At 43.4% G+C, this 20617-nt stretch overlaps 1 protein-coding gene across 3 annotated transcripts in view; it reads right to left on the bottom strand.

Annotated features, from left to right (window-relative positions):
* aldh1l1 (aldehyde dehydrogenase 1 family, member L1) overlaps positions 1-20617 on the bottom strand; it is a 58735-nt gene that overhangs the window by 13812 nt on the left and 24306 nt on the right. For 2 of the 3 annotated variants that reach the window (XM_086117251.1, XM_086117250.1), the window contains exons 3-13: positions 18832-19066; positions 18596-18761; positions 15547-15648; positions 9177-9266; positions 8828-8965; positions 6793-6918; positions 6594-6685; positions 5816-5963; positions 5549-5668; positions 2981-3108; positions 1526-1676 (exon numbers count right to left, since the gene is read on the bottom strand). In XM_086117251.1, coding sequence (XP_085973377.1) covers positions 1526-1676; positions 2981-3108; positions 5549-5668; positions 5816-5963; positions 6594-6685; positions 6793-6918; positions 8828-8965; positions 9177-9266; positions 15547-15648; positions 18596-18761; positions 18832-19066 — 1496 coding nt within the window. The remainder of the gene's footprint in view (positions 1-1525; positions 1677-2980; positions 3109-5548; positions 5669-5815; positions 5964-6593; positions 6686-6792; positions 6919-8827; positions 8966-9176; positions 9267-15546; positions 15649-18595; positions 18762-18831; positions 19067-20617) is intronic. The other variant, XM_086117252.1, reaches the window with a different exon arrangement.

Below are 20617 nucleotides of genomic sequence, written 5' to 3'. Positions count from 1 at the left end.
TCATAAACTGCATTTGTTGACAGTCCATATCAAACATCAACAGAACAAAAGCATGAAAGTACTGTATTAATATACTTTTTTAAACGACAACAGTATTGTTGATGACCTATTTTAGCCTGTGCATTGCTGCAGATGGGTTGTGATCAGACCAGTAGAAGTAGAGCGATACAGAGGTCCTAGGTGGTCGAAAAGATCCCCCCCTGCCCCCTCCCCGTGTTCTGCAACTTCAAGTCAATGCGCCACCTGGCGGTGAAATGACGGTCATTACAAGTCCAATTGAAATGAATGCAATCATTCACATCGAACCTTAATTGTGGACCAACCTTCGGCGGGTCGGATTCGGCCCGCGGGCCGTAGTTTGCCCACCTCTGCTCTAATCCCTCATTGTGTCCGAGGACCGGCAACCCAAGGCCAAGGCCAAGGACTTGACTCCCAAGGCTAAGGCCCAGGGCTTGACTCCCAAGGCCAAGGACCAAGGACCGACCTTTTAATAAAAACCTTATTCTCCAAAAGGAGATCAAAATGGCTCTAGAAGGCGGACAATTTGTGTTTGTCCTGAAGCTGCTCCATAATATGCACGTACTGTAGCAACGTCACTCGAGTGAAGCGCGTCTCAGCAGTGGATAGTCTGCTGCTCTCTGCTGTGCGTGCGTGAGAGCGAGCACGTACTCGCGGCGCCGACCCAACCCACGCCACACATAAAGCTTTGAACTACGACAACAGCTAAGCTAGCCTCGCCGATGTAATGATGTTTATGTTTTACGGACTTTTAATAACAACGTGGCAGAGTCATCAAACATGCGGCGTGCTCACTCGCAGTCACTTTCTGGAACTCCCCCTTATAGGCGGGGCCTCTCAATCAACTGGAGTATGACGTACAGTACAAACGTTCATAAAGCACTTCTCATATAATAATAGCCTATTATATGACAGCCGACATGACGCTCAAAGTCAGACGGACACATTTTTTCTGATAATCAGTGTGTTTCCGTATTGCCCAAACATACAGCATATTTTTATTCGACGCCCCCTGCAATGAGTCGACACCCCCCAGACTAAGCCTGGACTCTGTCGACGCAGCCGATGCAGTCTAAACTGCGCCGGTGCAGTCTAAACTGCGCCGGTGCAGTTCACGTCTCAATCACGTGACGTAATGAAGCAGCACATGCACCGACACGTGGTTTGTTCTGTGAGCCCGGCGCATGCGTCAACGCATCGGTGTCGCTGGACCCATCACTAGTGTCCCCCGCCTACTGCCGGAAGAGGGCTGGGATAGGCTCAGCACCCTCCGTGACCCATATGAGGATAAAGCGGATCAGAAAATGAATGGATGGATGGATGAAAATGCAAAATGCCGATCCAGCTCAGGTTTGAATATTTTGTCATGTGCTCTATATATTTGCTGTGCGCCGAGAAGGTGAGAGTATGCCCAACTGCCACTCATGCAGCTTTGAGGGAACGCTCTGGGTGGAGGATTCGGAGATCCATAGTTATTTGACGCCCAATTTTTCAGTAGGGCTTTCACCTGAATCTTGTCACACCAGCCAGCAAAGTAGCGGAAGGTCTGTATTGACATGCCCACATGAGTCTTGAGAGCAAGAGTGTAAACAGCTCCAGAGTCCATGGATTCAATGGTGGCCAGCTCCTCCTGATGCTGCTCCATCAGATCAGCCAGTCTGTACAAAGGGACACACATGGAATGGCAAAGGTAGTTTATTTGTAACATGTACAATGCACGGCGCCAGTTGTAGAAACACAATTAGTTTAAACATAAAGGCAGAGCTACATTGGAACAGTTTTCAGAATAGCGGCAATTCTCGGGTTGAATGTTGAGAGGGTGCTACAGAGAGGTCTATGGGTGCAACAAAGACTGGCTGGACAGGGGGCCATATGTAGAGGTGGGAGTTGCAGGGAGTGTGGGAGTTCCTTGGGAGTTAGGCATCGACCTGCACTGACCACTCCAACAAACAAAACAACATGCACAGGAAGTCTGCGAGTAAAGCAAATATGATCAAGGTTCTTTCAATGATGAGCCACACCACAGGAAAAAAGGATTGTAATTGTAAAATATCAACATATCTTCTTTTGATATAAACTCTTGGTTCGCTAAATAGCGAACCACCAGGCTTCCTGTTCTGTTTCCCATTTTAGTAATTGTTTTTGGCTATGTTTCTCTGGATGGGTTGGAACTGGGAAGGGACATTCCTTGTGTGTTTTACAAACTGGGCCAATAAATCTGCCTCTGATTTTGAGTTCTTGCTCTGTATGAATTGGGGGATTTGTGAGTTTGACACCCAAAGCAAATACTGTGTAGTGTATGTTGTTTAGGTTCTTACGAATGATTTCAGAGGAGTTGTCAAGCTACTCATTATGTTGTAATGTAAAAAATGACAAGGTCTGTACATGTCAAAATGAACTTGGAATTTAGTTTTTATGCATTTATGAGTTCATTGACAGTCTCTTCATTCGCAGATAGCGAGGCAGGCATAATTTTTGAAAACATTTTGGTTGTCCTCATTTATATATCTTTTTTAATCGACACAATGGTTGTCTAGACTTTGGGGACGATATGGAGCTCAAAGAACACACAGAAATGATCGAAATAGCCAGGTTTTTAACATCAACAGATGAAATGAAATAATGAGATCAAGAACCTGACCATGAGTATGTGTTGGACTTTTGCATGCTGTGAGACACCAAAAGTATCACGTTTCGTAAAAAGTTCTTTGGTGATTTTATCCACGTTGTTGGCAACATGATTGTTAAAATCTCCACTTATAACCAGGTAGTCAATACAGATTGCTGACAGTATTTCTTCAAATTCCTCCTTAAATCCGGATGTCCCATTATGACACCCAGGCACACATGCACTTTGTACAAAAAAACCTCAGTCTCTTGAGTATGAGGCAGCTTTCCTAATCACTATTCCACTAATGCAAACATTAGTATTAATGAATTTATTCATAAAAAAGTTACTAACTTGTAGATGACTCTTCCTCTGTCTCTAGGGTTCATTTTCCCCCACTCCCCCTCTTCAAATGCTTCCTTAGCAGCAGCAACAGCCTTGTCCACATCGCCTATCTGCGCCAGGGACACATCACAGATGACCTGCAGGAAAGACATACACACCTTTTACATGTGATATTTCAATCAAACATTGACATTACACATCTGATCTCTACATACAGTGGGGAGAACAAGTATCCGATACACTGCTGATTTTTAACGTTTTGCCACTGACAGAGCAGGTAGAGGCCTGTAATTTGTATCAAAGGTACTCTTCAACTATGAGGGACAGAATGTAAAACAAAAATCCAGAAAATCACAGTCCATGATTTTTAAATAATTAATTTGCATTTTATTGCAGGAAATAAGTATTTGATCCCCTATCAACCATAAGAATTTAGGCTCCCACAGACCAGTGTGTTCTTCCTTAAGAAGCCCTCCTGTTCTCCACTCATTACCTGTATAAATTTCATCTGTTTGAACTGTATAAAAGACACCTGTCCACACACTCAATCAAACAAACGCCAACCTCTCCACAATGGCCAAGACAAGAAAGCTGTGCAAGGACATCAGGGATAAAACTTGAGACCTGCAAAAGGCTCGGATGGGCTAGACAATAGGCAAGCAGCTTGGTGTGCAACAACAATTATCAGAAAATTCAAGAGGATTGTCAATCTCCCTCGGTCTGGAGGGCCATGCAAGATCTCCCCGTGGGGCATCAATGATCCACAGGACAGTGAGGAATGAGCCCAGAACTACACGGTAGGACCTGTTGAATGACCTGAAAAGCGCTGGTACACAGTGTCAAAGAAAACCATCAGTAACACACTCCGCCGTCATGGATTAAAATCCTGCAGTGCACGCAAGGTCACCCTGCCCACGCCAGTACATGTCAAGGCCCGTCTGAAGTTTGCCAATGACCATCTGGATGATCCAGAGGAGGAATGGGAGAAGATTGTCATGATTCGGTTTGGGACCAACAGGTGGCACAGTAGGGCTCCTCCTGCAGCTGCACACCTGTTGGTCATTAGGTAATTAGTTCTATAAAAGGACTCCCGCCCGAACACTCATTGGTGCTCTTTGCTACTGTCATGTTTGTTTGTTGCTCTTTGCTGCTGTCATGTTTGTTTCGGTCATGTGTCTGTTATTGAGTTTTTAGCTTCTGCCATGGTTTTTGTTTGTCACTTTGGATTCATTTTGTTCTTTGGACGTTGTTTGTTTAGGATTTAGTTTTCTGTGTTTTATCAATACAATCTGTCAAGTACACCCTGCTCCTCCCTCTTGCCTGCTTTTTGGGGCCCACCACCACCTTGCTATTGTGACAGAATGACCCGACCACCTGGACCCCGCAGGTACTAAGGACTGGTCCCTATTCCACCATGTGCCTGGCAGAGCACGTCTGCAGCCGACACCCTTTTCCCCTTCAGGCAGCGCTGGTGATGCGGCTGTCCCATGTTCCCCCTTCAGGCTGCGCGGGTGATGCAGCTGTCCATGTTTTCGTCTCGTCAAGCCGTCATTAGGTCATTAGATAATTAGTTCTATAAAAGGACTCCCGCCCGAACACTCATTGGTGCTCTTTGCTACTGGCATGTTTGTTTGTTGCTCTTTGCTGCTGTCATGTTTGTTTCGGTCATGTTTTTAGCTTCTACTATGGTTTTTTGTTTGTTACTTTGGATTTGTTTTGTTCTTTGGACTTTGTTTGTTTAGGATTTAGTTTTCTGTGTTTTATCAATACAATCTGTCAAGTACACCCTGCTCCTCCCTCTTGCCTGCTTTTTGGGGTCCACCACCACCTCGCTACATGACAAAGATCATGTGGTCTGATGAGACAAGAGGGGAGCTTTTTGGTCAAAATTCCACTCACCGTGTTTGGAGGAAAAGGAAGGATGAGTATAACCCCAAGAACACCATCCCAACTGTGAAGCATGGAGGTGGAAACATCATTCTTTGGGGATGCTTTTCTGCAAGGGGCACGGGACGACTGCACCGTGTTGAGGGGAGGAGGATGGATGGGGCCATGTATCGTGAGATTTTCCAACAACCTCCTTCCCTCAGTAAGAGCATTGAAAATGGGTCGTGGATGGGTGTTCCAGAATGACAATGACCCAAAACACACAGCTAGGGCAACTAAGGACTGGCTCCGTAGGAAGCATCTCAAGGTCCTGGAGTGGCCTAGCCAGTCTCCAGACCTGAATCCAATAGAAAAGCTTTGGAGAGAGCTGAAAGTGCCCAGTGACAGCCCTGAAACCTGAACGCTCTGGAAAAGATCTGTATGGAAAAGTGGGCCAAAATCCCTGCTGCAGTGTGACACAATGTGGTGAAGAACTAGAGAAAACGTCTGATCTCTGTAATTTCAAACAAAGGTTTCTGTACCAAATATTTAATGCTGTTTGTCTGATGTACCTTATGTCCTGTGATAAAATGCTAATTATTTAAAAATAATCTCTTGTGATTACTACAAGTATAGTATACATTTTCACATGGAAAAATAAGACAACAGCTTTAGCTGTTCTTAACATTTTAAGAAAAATGATTTACTTACTGAACCGTCAGTTGGGTTTACGGTCTTGTAAGTTTGTCCTCCCTCCGCATCAAAAAACTCTCCATTGATAAATAGCTGATGAGGCATTTTAACAGTCATGTTGTTGATTTTTTTCTCCACCTGAGAAAGAGGATACCATTTAATGGGGAGGGGAAAAAAAACAATGCTCGGATTGTACTCGAGAGAGCCAGAGAAAGCAGAGCTAATGTTTCTCTGCCTGTTAGAAAAACACATGGACACAAAATGTTTGAACAATAAACATCATACATAGTCAATGACCAATTCCTCTTCATTGTCCTCCCCTCGTAGCTTTCCGACACACATCTGGATAAAATCTTGGAAGGTGGTGTTCATGTAGACGTCCTCATTTTGTAATTGGCATGTACTTGAAAACAGTTTCACTTCCTCTACAAGCCTTAAAATGACAACAAACAAAACACTTCCATTACAGGTTGCAGAACAGCGTGACACCATACCACAGGCCCAGCCTGGCCTCTGTTGCTTTTCCATTATAACAGACGCCAAACAATTGGGGCCGGATCAACTGAATTGAGAAAGCCTGTGTTGTACTGTGCACACTCATGGCGAGTCTCCACTGGTTTTGCAGTGATTCCAAATATGAATCAGCATTGCATATCTCAATGTTGCAAATTGCATTCCATCAAATTCACTGAAATTTTCATACAGATGAAAAATCAATTTCCGACTTCAAGCAAGATATACACAGCCGCCCACCTGCGACACTTGTATATAGTGCACATACATTGTGTTTTACAAAAACATGTAACCATATTTACAATGTCAGATAAATGTCCTGGTTGGCCTGCATTTTAGAACCCCCTCGGAGGAGGTTCTGAAAAGCAGTTCCATTTTAACCAAATGCCCCTGAAAAAGTGTTATGGAAAAGTGACCACTCAGGGCAGACGAAGGCCATTTCGATGTACAGTACAATGATGATGTGGCTTATTTATGTTTGTTACTGTTGAAGTGTTATCGAATAAAGACAATGCAGTAATTCTATTGCATGCACCCCTTTTTTTTTCACCTGACCACATCCATGGAGGCAGCTCCTGACTTGAAGAAATCAGTGGAGTCTTCAATGTGACTGACATTGGTCAGAATGCTGTGCCACACTGACTGTAAGGAGTAAAATCATTTCATTGCTTTTGTTATAAATCATGAACCGATATTGAGCCTACTTGCCGAAAATGCATAAATTCATTAACACAAATAAGACAGACTACCTTGATCTGATCAGCAAAGTTTTTTTCCTCCTCCGTTAGCTCTACAGCTGCTTTGCTTCCTGAGCAAAAGTACTGTGAGGCAGATATCATCTTCCCGTCCTCAAACTGCAAATTCTTGACCAACAGCTACAAGTGGACACAATTCAAAGGTTTGGCCAGTAACATTTCATTTAATGAGTAATACAGAGGAAGAGGATTGTGGATAGATTGATCCCCACCGACATGCAGATCACGCACTTTGCGTAGGGGCCCATCCAAATAAAATCAGTGTGTGTGCTTTCCAAGTATTAATTGAATTATTGCTTTTTTGTGCATTTGTAAGGTTTGCAGGAAAATGAGGCTGATGAAGTAGAGCACGCACCCATTGCAATCTCTTTCATTGGGAGAGAGAGAATCTTTTGAACCCACCCAAAGACATTCAGATAGCCAGTGAAGGAACACTTGGGTCCGGAACAAGTTGAAAGTACAATGTTCGCCATTTGAGCCAAAACAATTCAAAGAACAATCAAAGGGTTTAATAAAGAATTTGTTCGGAGTATGAAGTCAACCCCATGTGTACGGAATGCTTTCAAGTCCAGGTTAAAAACAAAGCTCCTTTTTCCGATGCCGATGATTGACCTCCTTAAAGAATGAAAATTAGTTTTGTATATTTTAGAAAGCTATATTTTATTTCTGTGCTTTGTTTTTAAATGTATTTAATACTTTGTTTTTTAAATATTTTTGCACGTTGTACTTGTAATTATGTGCTATATCAATAAAGTTGCCTTCCCCTTGCCTTGCCTATTATTTCAAATGTACCAGTATTTAAAAATACTTAGATTTTTAAATACTGGTATTTAAAATACCAGTATTTTGCTACTCAATGCTACTCAAATGCTACCCTTAAATCCCAAAGGGTCAAATTTGGCCCTAATCCTAAATTAGGTTAAAGCATTAAATATTTGAAAAAACATTTTGGAGTTCAGTGAACATATAGCAGGCATTTAATTTAAAATTCATCATTTTCCAAAGAAGAAAATGGTTCTTGGGTTCTCCAGGGTTAAATTATTTCTCTATTCATAATCATAATCACTATTATGACAATTTTAAATCTTTGAGACAAAAACAACAACAAGAACAAAAAACGTTCCAATTCACCACTTTGATTGACATTGAGGTAGTACTTTATATTATGTATTGAATCGAATATAATTATTTAAATTAGGACAATTCGAAAGTAATCGGTTTGCTTTGTTTGGTTTATAAAATTAATTGAAAGGAAAACTTTCAAGCTATGTCAAAATAATACTTAATTGAGCAAAGCCTAAATATTTTCTGTGATGGATTCGTTATTTATTTATTAATTTTTACACGTGTCTGGGATGAGCTATTCTCAACCTGGGTTTTCACTGAAAGTTTTCGGTGTCTCGCGCTGCCGTGGCTGGCAAAACAAACGTGCGTGGACCTGTGCAGCACGCTTGTTGTTTTGTCTCTGGTTTATTTATAGAGCAACGTAACATCCGCTGTGACATCTGCCACGTTAATCTCGCGAGAAAAAATTTAATCCCGTTAAAATTCATTTAAATTAATGCCAATAAAAACGCGCTAAACTGACAGCTTTAATATATACATATACATCGCTATTTCTTGTATTATGAGTGTGCTGGCTAAGATTGGTATATGTGTACATGTTACATGTATGATTAACAATGAGATCTAGACCATATTGTTTGCTTGCTTTGGTGTGAAAATGATGATTTTGATTGACATTGATCATAAGAATCAAATGTTCTATACTTCAGTGTGATTCTTTTGCATTCAGATCAATGGTATATTTATTTAATTAATGTGCAGTCAATATAAATAACGTGTAGCAGAATATGAAAGGGTCTAAGAATACTGCCTCTATGTGAGAAAGACAGGAGAAATACAGATATAAAAATGTTTCTTCCTACGTTTGAGGGTGGCCTGACGGGTGGCCAGAGAGTGACACGGAGTGGCCATGCATGGCCACCATGTAGCTCTGGCCCTGATCAGCAATGATATGATAACTTACTGCCTTACTGTCATTGCCAAAGAGTATGAGGCCTTCTTTCATGACAATGCCAGGTCGACTCGCTCCAAGAATCTCCAGGGGCTTTCCATTCCCACTGGTGCCATTATCCACCAGTGTGGAGCCATAGAAAGTCACCTTCTAAACAAAAACAGACCCACAACGCAACATCTGTCGAGGACAGTGCAGGGAATTCCATTGTGTGGAGTCGCTGATCATCAAACTACTCGACACTAACCACAAACATTTTAGAGGTGGTTGCCTTATATTGTGAGGGTATTGAATCAATCACAGTTTGGCTGTGGTTATTAAAAATACAATTTTAATAATCAATAGTTAATTGATACTGTACCTGTCCATCAATTTCTGCCCAGGCACCGGGAACTTTGTCATTTCCTCTAATCCAGTTGTGGAGAGCTTCAGCAGATTGGTTCCAGTTGATCTTCAAATGAAATTGTTATCATGGGACGATCATCACACTGTTTTTTATTTTAATTGCTGCTGTCTATAATCTAGTGGTAAAGTGCCTTGAAGTTTAACAGTTTTTATATAGTAGCTTTGTTCATGATATGGGCATATATATATATACATCCATCCATCCATTTTCCGAACCGCTTGATCCTCACTCGGGTCGCGGGGGGTGCTGGAGCCTATCCCAGCTGTCTTCGGGCAGTAGGCGAGGGACACCCTGAATCGGTTGCCAGCCAATCACAGGGCACACAGAGACGAACAACCATCCACGCCCACATTCACACCTAGGGACAATTTAGAGCGTTCAATCAGCCTGCCGAGCATGTTTTTGGAATGTGGGAGGAAACCGGAGTACCCGGAGAAAACCCACGCAGGCCCGGGGAGAACATGCAAACTCCACACAGGGAGGCCGGAGCTGGAATTGAACCCGGTACCTCTGCACTGTGAAGTCGACGTGCTAACCACTGGACTACCAGGCCGCCCATATATATATATATAAATAGCGGCTGGGTAGCTCCAATATATATATATATAGGCGGCCCGGTAGTCCAGTGGTTAGCACGTCGGCTTCACAGTGCAGAGGTACCGGGTTCGATTCCAGCTCCGCCCTCCCTGTGTGGAGTTTGCATGTTCTCCCCGGGCCTGCGTGGGTTTTCTCCGGGTGCTCCGGTTTCCTCCCACATTCCAAAAACATGCATGGCAGGCTGATTGGTCGCTCTAAATTGTCCCTAGGTGTGAGTGTGGGCGTGGACGGTTGTTCGTCTCTGTGTGCCCTGCGATTGGCTGGCAACTGATTCGGGGTGTCCCCCGCCTACTGCCCGAAGATGGCTGGGATAGGCTCCAGCACCCCCCGCGACCCTAGTGAGGATCAAGCGGTTCGGAAAATGGATGGATGGATAATATATATATATATATATAGCGGCTGGGTAGCTCAGTTGGTAACGCATTGGTTTGGCATGCGGGAGACGGTGGTTCGAATCCCGCTTGGGGCAAAAAAAAAAGAGCACATAGCGCCATCCAGTGTGGATCCTTGGGCAAGATCCTTCACGCAAATGCCTACCTCATACAATGATGAGAGACAATAAAATGAATGACATGCCGGTTCAGACGTCGCCCGGCCAAACAAGGTCTGCGTCAGGTGCTGGGGAACCAGAGCACCTTGATGAAAAATGGGCTACTGGAACAAAGCGGAGATGGGCGAGATGCGATAACATGGCTCTGTTGGAATGCTACTACTCAAGCAACCCTAGTCAGAGGGGTTATATGCAGAGAATGTGGGCTAAACGGTTACTTCGAAACCCACAGTCACGGTTGACCAAGAAACAACTCGTAGCTCAGTGTTCCAACATCCACAAACGGCAACTGCTGTCACAACTTGAGATTGATGAGGTACAACACAGGTTCCATGGTGAAGGGCCCCAGGCTGCCAGATCAGAGGAGAAGGTCATACCAGAGATTGGGAGGCAAGCCCCAATGAATGCAGATGATGAGATTGGGAGGACAGCCCCAATGAATGAAATGGGCGAGGCAGCAACTGACCTGAAAGCTAAGATCATGGCGAGAATGAAAGCTGGGCAACCTAGAAACCGATTACAACGGCTATGTGAAGTACCACCTGAAAGTCTCATGGAAAGTGTGAATGCAGCACTGAGGGCGATCACGGAAACCAATGAGCTGATATACGCTTCAGCATCAGTGATCCTTGAGATGCTTGGCTATAAGAGCAACCATGGAAGCCATGAGATACGTTACCCGTTGACAGAGAGCCAAACAAAGGCTCCAAGCCTTGTCCAGCCGCCTAAAGCGGTACACGAAAGAGAATGAGGCCAGACGAATAAACAGGCTGTTCGCAACACAACCTGCGAAAGTGGCAGGGTCCTAACAACAGAACTGACCCACCAAGACTGGAAACTGAAAGGTACTGGAAAGGCATATGGGAGAAGGAGGTTGCACATAACAGCAGTGCACAATGGCTGGTGACCCTGAGAGAGGAGCACAGCAACCTCCCTGAACAGAACCCAGTTACCATAACAGTGGCCGACATACAGGAAAGAGTCTCAGATATGAAGAACTGGACAGCACCAGGCCCGGACATGGTCCACACCTACTGGCTAAAGAAACTCACAGCACTTCATGAGCGCCTAGCAGCACAAATGAACCAGCTGCTGTGGGATGGGACTCACCCAGGATGGCTAACCGAAGGGCGAACGATCCTGATCATGAAGGATCCCTCAAAGGGTGCAGTCCCATCCAACTATCGGCCAATAACCTGTCTCTCCACAACATGGAAACTCATGTCAGGCATCATTGCGGTTAAGGTAAGTGGACACATGGATCAATACATGAGCGAAGCACAGAAGGGCATTGGAGGAGCCAAACATCAGCTCCTGGTTGACAGAACAGTCGCACAAGACTGCAGGTCCTGACATACCAACCTGTGCAAAGCCTGGATTGATTACAAGAAAGCCTATGACTCGATGCCACATACATGGATCACTGAATGCTTGGAGTTGTATAAGGTGAACAGGACCCTCAGAGCCTTTGTTGCGAACTCGATGAGGATGTGGAAAACCACACTTGAAGCCAATGGCAAGCCACTTACCCAAGTGTCCATCAAATGTGGCATATACCAAGGTGATGCACTCTCCCCACTGCTGTTCTGCATAGGACTGAACCCCCTAAGCCAAGTAATCACCAAGACAGGCTATGGATACCGCCTCAGAAATGGAGCTACGATCAGTCATCTCCTCTACATGGATGCCATAAAGCTGTATGCTAAGAGCGAAAGGGACATAGACTCCCTGATCCACACAACCAGGATCTACAGCAGCGACATCGGGATGTCATTCAGGCTTGAGAAATGTAGTCGGATGGTGACTAAGAGAGGAAAGGTAGTCCGCACTGAAGGGGTCTCACTCCCTGAAGGAACAATAGCAGACATTGAGGACAGCTACAAGTACCTCGGTATACCACAAGCCAATGGCAACCTCGAACTGGCAACAAGGAAAGCGGCTACGGCCAAATACCTCCAGCGAGTGAGGCAAGTCCTAAGAAGCCAGCTCAATGGCAAGAACAAGACCAGGGCAATAAACAGCTATGCCCTGCCAGTGATCAGATACCCTGCAGGAATAATAAGGTGGCCAAAGGAAGAGATTCAGAACACGGACGTTAAGACCCGAAAGCTCCTAACCATGCATGGAGGGTTCCATCCCAAATCCAGCACCCTGAGACTCTATGCAAGCCGAAAGGAAGGAGGCCGGGGACTAGTGAGTGTGAGAGCCACTGTCCAGGATGAAACATCCAAGCTCCATGAATACATCAAGGAGAAGGCTCCAACGGATGACGTACTCAGAGAATGTCTCAGACAATGGGGAACAGAAGATGAGGCGCTGGAAGAGGGACCATCATGGGAGGACAAGCCCCTACACGGGATGTACCACCGGACCATAACTGAAGTGGCCGATCTCAAGAAGTCCTATCAGTGGCTAGAGAGGGCTGGCCTGAAGGACAGCACAGAGGCACTCATCCTGGCTGCTCAGGAGCAGGCCCTGAGCACCAGAGCCATTGAGGCCCAGATATACCACACCAGACAAGACCCAAGGTGTAGGTTGTGCAAAGAGGCACCTGAGACGATCCAACACATAACTGCAGGGTGTAAGATGCTGGCAGGGAAAGCCTGCATGGAACGCGATAACCAGGTAGCTGGCATAGTCTACCGAAACATCTGTGCGAAGTATGGACTGGAAACCCCAAGGTCAAAATGGGAAACACCTCCAAAGGTGGTGGAGAATGACAGAGCGAAGATCCTGTGGGACTTCCAGATCCAGACTGACAAGATGGTAATGGCGAACCAACCAGATATCGTGATCATGGATAAAGGGCAGAGGAAAGCCGTTGTAGTGGATGTAGTGGTCCCAAGTGATGGAAACATCAGAAAGAAGGAACACGAGAAACTCGAGAAATACCAAGGGCTCAGAGAGGAGCTGGAGAGAGCCTGGAAGGTAAAGGTGACAGTCGTGCCTGTGGTGTCGGAGCACTCGGGGCAGTGACCCCCAAACTAGATGAGTGGTTGCAACAGATCCCGGGAACAACATCGGACATCTCAGTCCAGAAATGTGCAGTGTTGGGAACAGCAAGGATACTGCGCAGAACCCTCAAGCTTCCTGGCCTCTGGTAGAGGACCCGAGCTGAATGAGGGACGGACACCACCCAAGGGGTGAGACGAGGATTTTATATATATATATAAACACTTATTTCTTGAATTTGTGACCATCTCCCTTCTTTCCTCAAATTTCGGTCAAATATGTCTTATTTAATAATTAGTTGGTAGCGATGTCAATATGTTTCTCGTCAGGCTTCCCATCCACTGAAAATTGCTCCACCCGTCTCAAGTTTGAAGAGTGCCTTCCTTTCTTCACTCGTTCCACAGATGTTTACAGAACATGACTAAACCTCGTCCATATATTACAAGTTATTTTCCTTGAATGTGTGATATGCATCAGTGCAATATAAGACAACTTTATTTATCAAGCGCATTTCACAACAGCTGCAGCTCTAAGCACTTCACATATAGCAAAATGAGAAGAATACAACAACAAAAGACCGCGAAAACACACATAAATGATCCTAATCCATAATTCGATGTCAAAGTTCAGAATTGATTTTCATGATTTTTCGAAAAGCAAAGGTAAAGCTACCACTTTTTTTTTCCAGCAGATGACAGCGCGGAGCCAATTTGAATCACATCACATCATCTGAATGCGCCAGTTCCTGAGCCACCTACACCAATAGCCGAGACATTGAATCGCAGTTTAATTGATAATCGTGATATAGATCTAATCGTCACACAAGTAGTGTGATTTGAATCGAATCAGGAAGTAAACCTCATATTTAAGTGTCCTCGTGATAAAAGAATAGGTTTGAAAGTTTTTGACAAACGCTGCTGCCATGGCGATGCCCTGTTTGCCCAGAAAAATGATGCTGTTTTTGACTGAAACTTTGCACACACGTCAGGCTTGTCCAAAAAAGATGTATTTTAAAGCTTTGATGTGCAATTTAAAAAAGGATTACGGTATGTTGGAATTGTTTTATGAAGCAGCCCCAAGTACATGAAAATCCTAACAGGAAATCTGTCATCTTTAATTTATGTACTTTAAAATTTTGCCACGATATTAACCTTTTTAGAAGTTATATTTTAACAAACTCTTACTCGGGATTTGATTGAATAGACTTCAAAATGTTGGTGTGTTTAAAAACAATTTTGAAGACGACAGCTTCCAATTTTGTTGAATGCTATTGCTTTGGAGACAATCTGTTTACCAAGAAAAATGCGACCGTTTTGGGTGGTCTAAACATTGGCGAAAATTCAATAAACTTGGCACACATATCCGACCTGGTGTAAAAATCTATATTTTTGAGATTTCTTGTAAAGTTTTTATTTTTTTATTAAGGGCGGGTGGGGGTTCTATGTTCATTCTCCCTAAAGTCCTCCAAATCGATCAGTGATCAAACTTCATGTTTCGAATTTTTCCATAAGTTATGGAACAGTTAAACATATCTCACTGTTGGTCAAACGCATATCACCCAGAGAGACAGGTGGTGATTACTCCCCAAAACTCTTAACACCATATTCCTTATTTAATATCTTGACACTAAAACGAACTGGAATGGAGTACACCTTTTCCATTCGGGAAGTGACTCAGGAGTCTTTGGGCTTTAGTCCTGCAGCACTGGTGTTTGCACACACTGTGCAGAGGCCCTTAAAAACTCTTAGATGAGACATGGCTAGGTGATGAAACCAAAGAACCTTGTCTGTCACTAACTTTTGACTTAACAGAGCTTGCTCGCTGTACTGGCAAAGCAGAACATGGTGGTCAAGCCGAAACAAAAAGAAAAAAGCGGTTTCGTAATGATGCAAAATGTAGCACAATTAGTCCAGGTGTTAATGTGTTGGTTTTACTGGATTTCCCCATTTCTGCTCTTCAAGCACGTTACAGTGGCCCTTACATTGTTGAAGAGAAAATTAGAGATCAATACTACATGGTTTCCACTCCGGACCATAGATGGAGTAAGAAGTTATGTCATATAAACAAACAAAAAAACTACTTGGATAGAGAAAAATTATTATAATGTCAAAAAGAATGATACAATAAATAAATAAAACAAAAGTCTTCAGCTAAAATTGTACTTCTTTAAAAAAAAAAAAATCAAACCAGTCAGTGAAAAGATAAATAAAGAGGAATTTGTGCTACCTTTGCATTTTCTTTTTTCTGGATGCCCTCGTATGTGGCTCCTTCCTGTGGCTGTGTGATTCGTGGAGCCCTCCCCTCTGCAATCAACCTGACTGCTTCTACCTTTAACCAGAAAAAGACATTTCAAATGTACAAGGTGAGTCAGAAAACGTCCGGGAAGTTTTGCAAAATACAAGCTGTTGTTCGGACTATTTTTTTGTTTGTCTTGAATGCTTGCAAAAATGTTGGTTATGACTTTTAGATGGCGGCAGCCGACTTCACAAGCAGCAGTTCAGCAGATGGTGAACAAAAGACATTTATTGCTACTCCCGGTTGGATTTGCTAGAAAACCAAACCATTACACCGTTATACATCCAAACTCCACCAACTAACTTACTGTGTCCACTAAGTCCAATAACTAAAGGGGTGTTCACACGGCACACATTTGCATCGGTGCTGCACCGACATATTTTGTTGCGAAAACATGTGCCTGCGTAAAATGTACTTCCTTTTCCCCGCCTTGTTCGTGATATATCGAAAAACCATGGTTTGTACTTCTCCAGACAAATCAAGGCTGTGGTCTATCAGACACCGTAAAAGGATGAGAGAAGAGAGAAAGGAAAGATGACGGAACTACAACAGAGCACGAAAGCAACGCATTCAATACCCATATGTAATCAACTCATCTCATGCATAGCGAATCTAACCCTGTAGCCTTCACACATCCCATTTTATATCGGTGTTGCCTCACAAACTAGCATTTACTCTAGAGTAAATTTTTAAACCACTTCCTGAGCAAGGTTAAATTTGCTCCGGTTTAAGCTGTTTTCAGGGGCAACACCAGTAGAACTTTTTATGTGTCAACGCTCTACTGGGGGCAGCACCGGTGCTACAACGGAGTAAAAGTTGCCGTGTGAACACCCCTTAACACCAACACACAATGCAAAGCTTTATAAAGAGGGTAATGAAATGTTTCAGGGCCCTATTTTCGTTCCAAGCGCAAGTCTAGCGCGAAGTGCATCTAACTACACATGGATGGAGTTTTCTTTCTTTTGCTAGACTTGCACTGGTAGACTTGGGCGTAATAGGGCGCTCACACCTTTATGCGCTGTTATGGGACGGAAATAGTTTTTTACCAGCCCAATCCAAGTGGCATCCCTCATTCGCCTCAAAATCAGGGCAGTTACAGGCGCAGTACGCACGAACAGATGTAAGGAGGCTAGAGTGGGAGTAAAGGTAGTTTACAGTTTAGGAACAAAGTGTTTTTGAACATCAAAAGACGGTTTGGGAACTGGTAATAAGTGTCGCGCCCAGGCGAACATTTGTCATCTGCGAAGTCTGCGACTTACTTATTCATGGTAGTCCAGACATGAAGGTGTCAGTGTATCTGTGGTTCAAAGCTTGACAAAAGTATTCAAATCACCGCCGAGGGGCCGGACTCGGGGAATGGTATGCAAATATCAGGGGCAGTGTTTTTCTTGTATTTTGCATATGTAAACAATTAAAGTGTTACGAGGAGCACGAGGAACTTCGAGTGTGATTGCGGAGCAACTGCCATCGTTCGCTCTGGGAAATCGTGTTTCCGCCGACTGCAAGGACAATCTTCCCTGTGTGTCGAGTCTTTTGTTTAACTTTGTCCGGACATATGGCCATTTTTGCACTGAGCACACAGGCGCCAATCTACCTAAATAGGCCCCTCGGTGTTATAACCCTGTAAGCAATGGGCATTTGAAGACAAACGGTCCAGTAACACATGTAGAGAGACAATATAACAATGTTGGAGCTTGCTGAGAAGTTATGACCCACTTTAGCGTGTATAAACATGAGTAAAGTTGGGCGATATGGCCCAAAATTCATTTCTCGGTATCAATTACATTTCTTCACAGAATTGGTACAAACCCCACTATAAAATTAATCAAGGGGTGCTTGGCCATCTGTGAGGAGTTCAGACTGCAGATGCTGCTCCACATCAAGAGCGCCTAGCAGGTTCAGACATCCTCCTTTAGGAGGTAGTCCAAGCATGTCCAACTGCAAGGATGCCTCATGGCAGACCTATTTCCACCTCAGTGGCGGATGCTGGTCTGTCAAGGAGGGAAAGCTCAATTTCGGCCTACATCATAAAATGTGTCCATTTATTTATACGTGAATTCTACTCTCCGTTCCTTTTCAAGAAAATGATCTGTGACCCTGTTATACCAACAAGGCATCTTTTCCAGGGTCTTAACTGTGGTGATATACAGTAAGCCAGTCTGCTAACACAATTAACTACAATAAAACACACCAGAAATAAAATATTAATTTGTCGCCAGTCGTTTTCAACAAAGAGAGTGTCGCTAAAATGATTAGAAGAAGTCTCCAGTTCAACTCAGAACAGAATGAGAATTGAAAAATACTCCCACGGCTGCTGACACCAAAAGATCGGTGATAGGCTCATTTCGCTGTCAATAAAAACAGATACAGCCTCACACAGATCATCCAATCATCATGCAGAAAAGCTGAGCGTCTTGGCCGGCCGATACACACCCACTGCCAATAGACTCCCATAGATGCTGAGCGTCCATGGGCGGGACAAAACCAGCATTTATCCAATGATTCGTCTCCTTTCAATGCATTGGGACAACCTACCCTGAACTCTCTAGACGCCCAGCGTCCGCGCTGTAGACGCCCAGCGTCCACACAGTTGAAAGCACAGTGAATCTGCGGCAATGAATGAGTAGATAGTTGCGTCGTAACCAGTCGTAAGAAGCTGATTCAGAACAAAAGTTGAGCGCGTTGTAGCGCATATGTAGTCAATGACGTACACACAATTGTATGTACACACATATATTTGATCACTTATTTTTTGACATTTTAGGGAAAGCTGGAACACTGCAAGATGTGTACAGAGACAGAGAACCCTTGGCCTCCCTGATCGGATTGCAGGAGTAATTCATATCTTAAGAAACAGAAATGCAAAAAAATCCACATTATACCAAATGTCACAGAACTCTACTACTCATTGGAGAAATCGTCATAGTTTTCTGTCTGTGCTCTGCAGAAGTCTTTCTGTTCTGAGAATTTCATCACTTACCATGCCTCTGACTCCTTCTGGGAATAGAAATCTTTTGTAGATTGTGTTGACAGTGTCATTAGCTTCAACATCACACTCCCTCTGTAGCAGAATTGGTCCTGTGTCAAGTCCATCATCAGCCCAGAACACAGTGAATCCACCCTTTTTGTCACCGTGGATCAATGTCCTGTTGTGTGAAAGATAATGAGTGAAAAAAGTGGATGAAGGTCAAATTTGTGAACATTTATACTACTCGCCAGTTTATAGCCGAGGCTCCCCTATGGCGAGGCAGCAGTGAGGGGTGGTAGATGATGGAGCCATGTTTGGGATGGTCAATAACCTCCATGGGAATGAACTGGGAGCAGAAGGGCATGACGTTCAGTTCAGCACCCATGGCTTTGTATTGGGCCACAACCTCAGGTATGGCCTGGCCCTTCACACGCCAGCGAGGAAACTTGAACACGGTGACGCCATCCTTTTCTGCCTCTGTAGCTGCGGTCAAAAACATGACTTGACATTAAACTGTATCAAAGGCTGATTGCACTGATTGTACATGATGGCGCAAGTCTCTTTCCATTACACATTGGTTTCTCCGCTTGCCACGTCGTACTTGTTTATCAACACGTTTCATTCATTTATTCATTATAAGGCATGATTTTTGTGATTGACAATGTGGTGGATTTGATCAGGTTGCAGTTTTCTTCCTGGAAAAGAAGACAGCTGGATGGAGAGGATCTGCACCACGCAGCTTGTCGCTGCTGTTGCGAAGCAAGGAAGCTTGGTGGCGGACGCTGCCTTCTTGATTGATATCGCAATTACAATTGAATGCATCATTTACTCACTCATTTTAGTGGGATTTGTTTACACAGACGGGCATATGCTATTATTAGCCACTTTGCAAAAAGTTAATCCTGTGCTGCCAGTGATAATTTCTCTCAATAACAGAATGCATTTGTTTTCAAATGCTAAAATTGATGACATTCTCAATATCTGTCATCAGGTTACTAATTTGTGTTGAAAATTGATCGTTACTTTATTATTGGCTAAATGTATATGGGGAAAAAAGAGTTAACATGAAGGATTGAAATTGCTACTGGCTTCTCATCAATTATTGCATGCAGGGATCAGTGTTTTACTGTAACTGGTAGACATATCTTAAAGCAAAAGAACCAAATATAGATCTTCTCATTTCTCTTCCTTTTTAAAGTTTTTTTGGACAACTTATATTTATCTTATATTTATATTTTATAATTTATATTTACTTATTTACTTTTTGTTCTTCTACCTCTCCCTTTCATAGTTTTTGCTGCTGTAAATTGGGTTTTTCTTATCTTAACAATAGCAACCCTTTTCAAATCAAAAGAGGATTTCATTTAGTTTCTTAAGTTTCTATAATAAAGCTCCATTAAGTCACATTTGTGATTTGTTTTTAAATATAACCAGAGTTCCAAAATAACATTTTTGATCCCCCAGCCAATCAGAATTTCCACAGACTTTTTTTTTAAACTTTAGCTCCGCTATTTTTATCTACCTCCCTCACACTATCTCTGTTTGTCGCGCTGGTTGCACTCTAGATGAGAGTAGACTGGGCAAAGTACAGCCCAGGTTCTACCACCAGCTCACCAAGAGTCTCTGAACAGACCTTACGGTGATGATAAAGTCAAAATAATGCGTAAAATATGTGGTGGTTTTATTTTGGAAGTTCTGCTTCTATTTTACGTGTGGACAAAGCACAACCAAGGCAGCAAGTAAGACTTGCTTCACCAGTGTAGCTAACTTTTCCAACCCCTCTAATCTAGCAACTACTTTTCCTTAAAAGAGATGAGCAAAAAATGACAACAGTCATCCTGATGTTAGCAACAGTCTTATTTCTTGCACGGTTGAGGTAAGATTTGCCATGACAATAACCTGCGAAATTCTAATTTCATACACAGTACACATTGGGTGTACCGGTATTATAAGTCATCACTGTATACGTCTCTGTAAATAATATATTTCCCACTTATCTACGAATTTGGCACTAGAAATGACTAAGATTTGGCG

Source organism: Hippocampus guttulatus, chromosome 8, assembly GCF_054856545.1.
Source record: "Hippocampus guttulatus isolate MCC_2025c chromosome 8, RoL_Hgut_1.0, whole genome shotgun sequence".
In the NCBI taxonomy this organism is placed as follows: Eukaryota; Metazoa; Chordata; class Actinopteri; order Syngnathiformes; family Syngnathidae; genus Hippocampus; species Hippocampus guttulatus.
The sequence above is the reverse complement of the archived record's forward strand: the minus strand, read 5'-3'. Positions and strand labels throughout refer to the sequence as shown.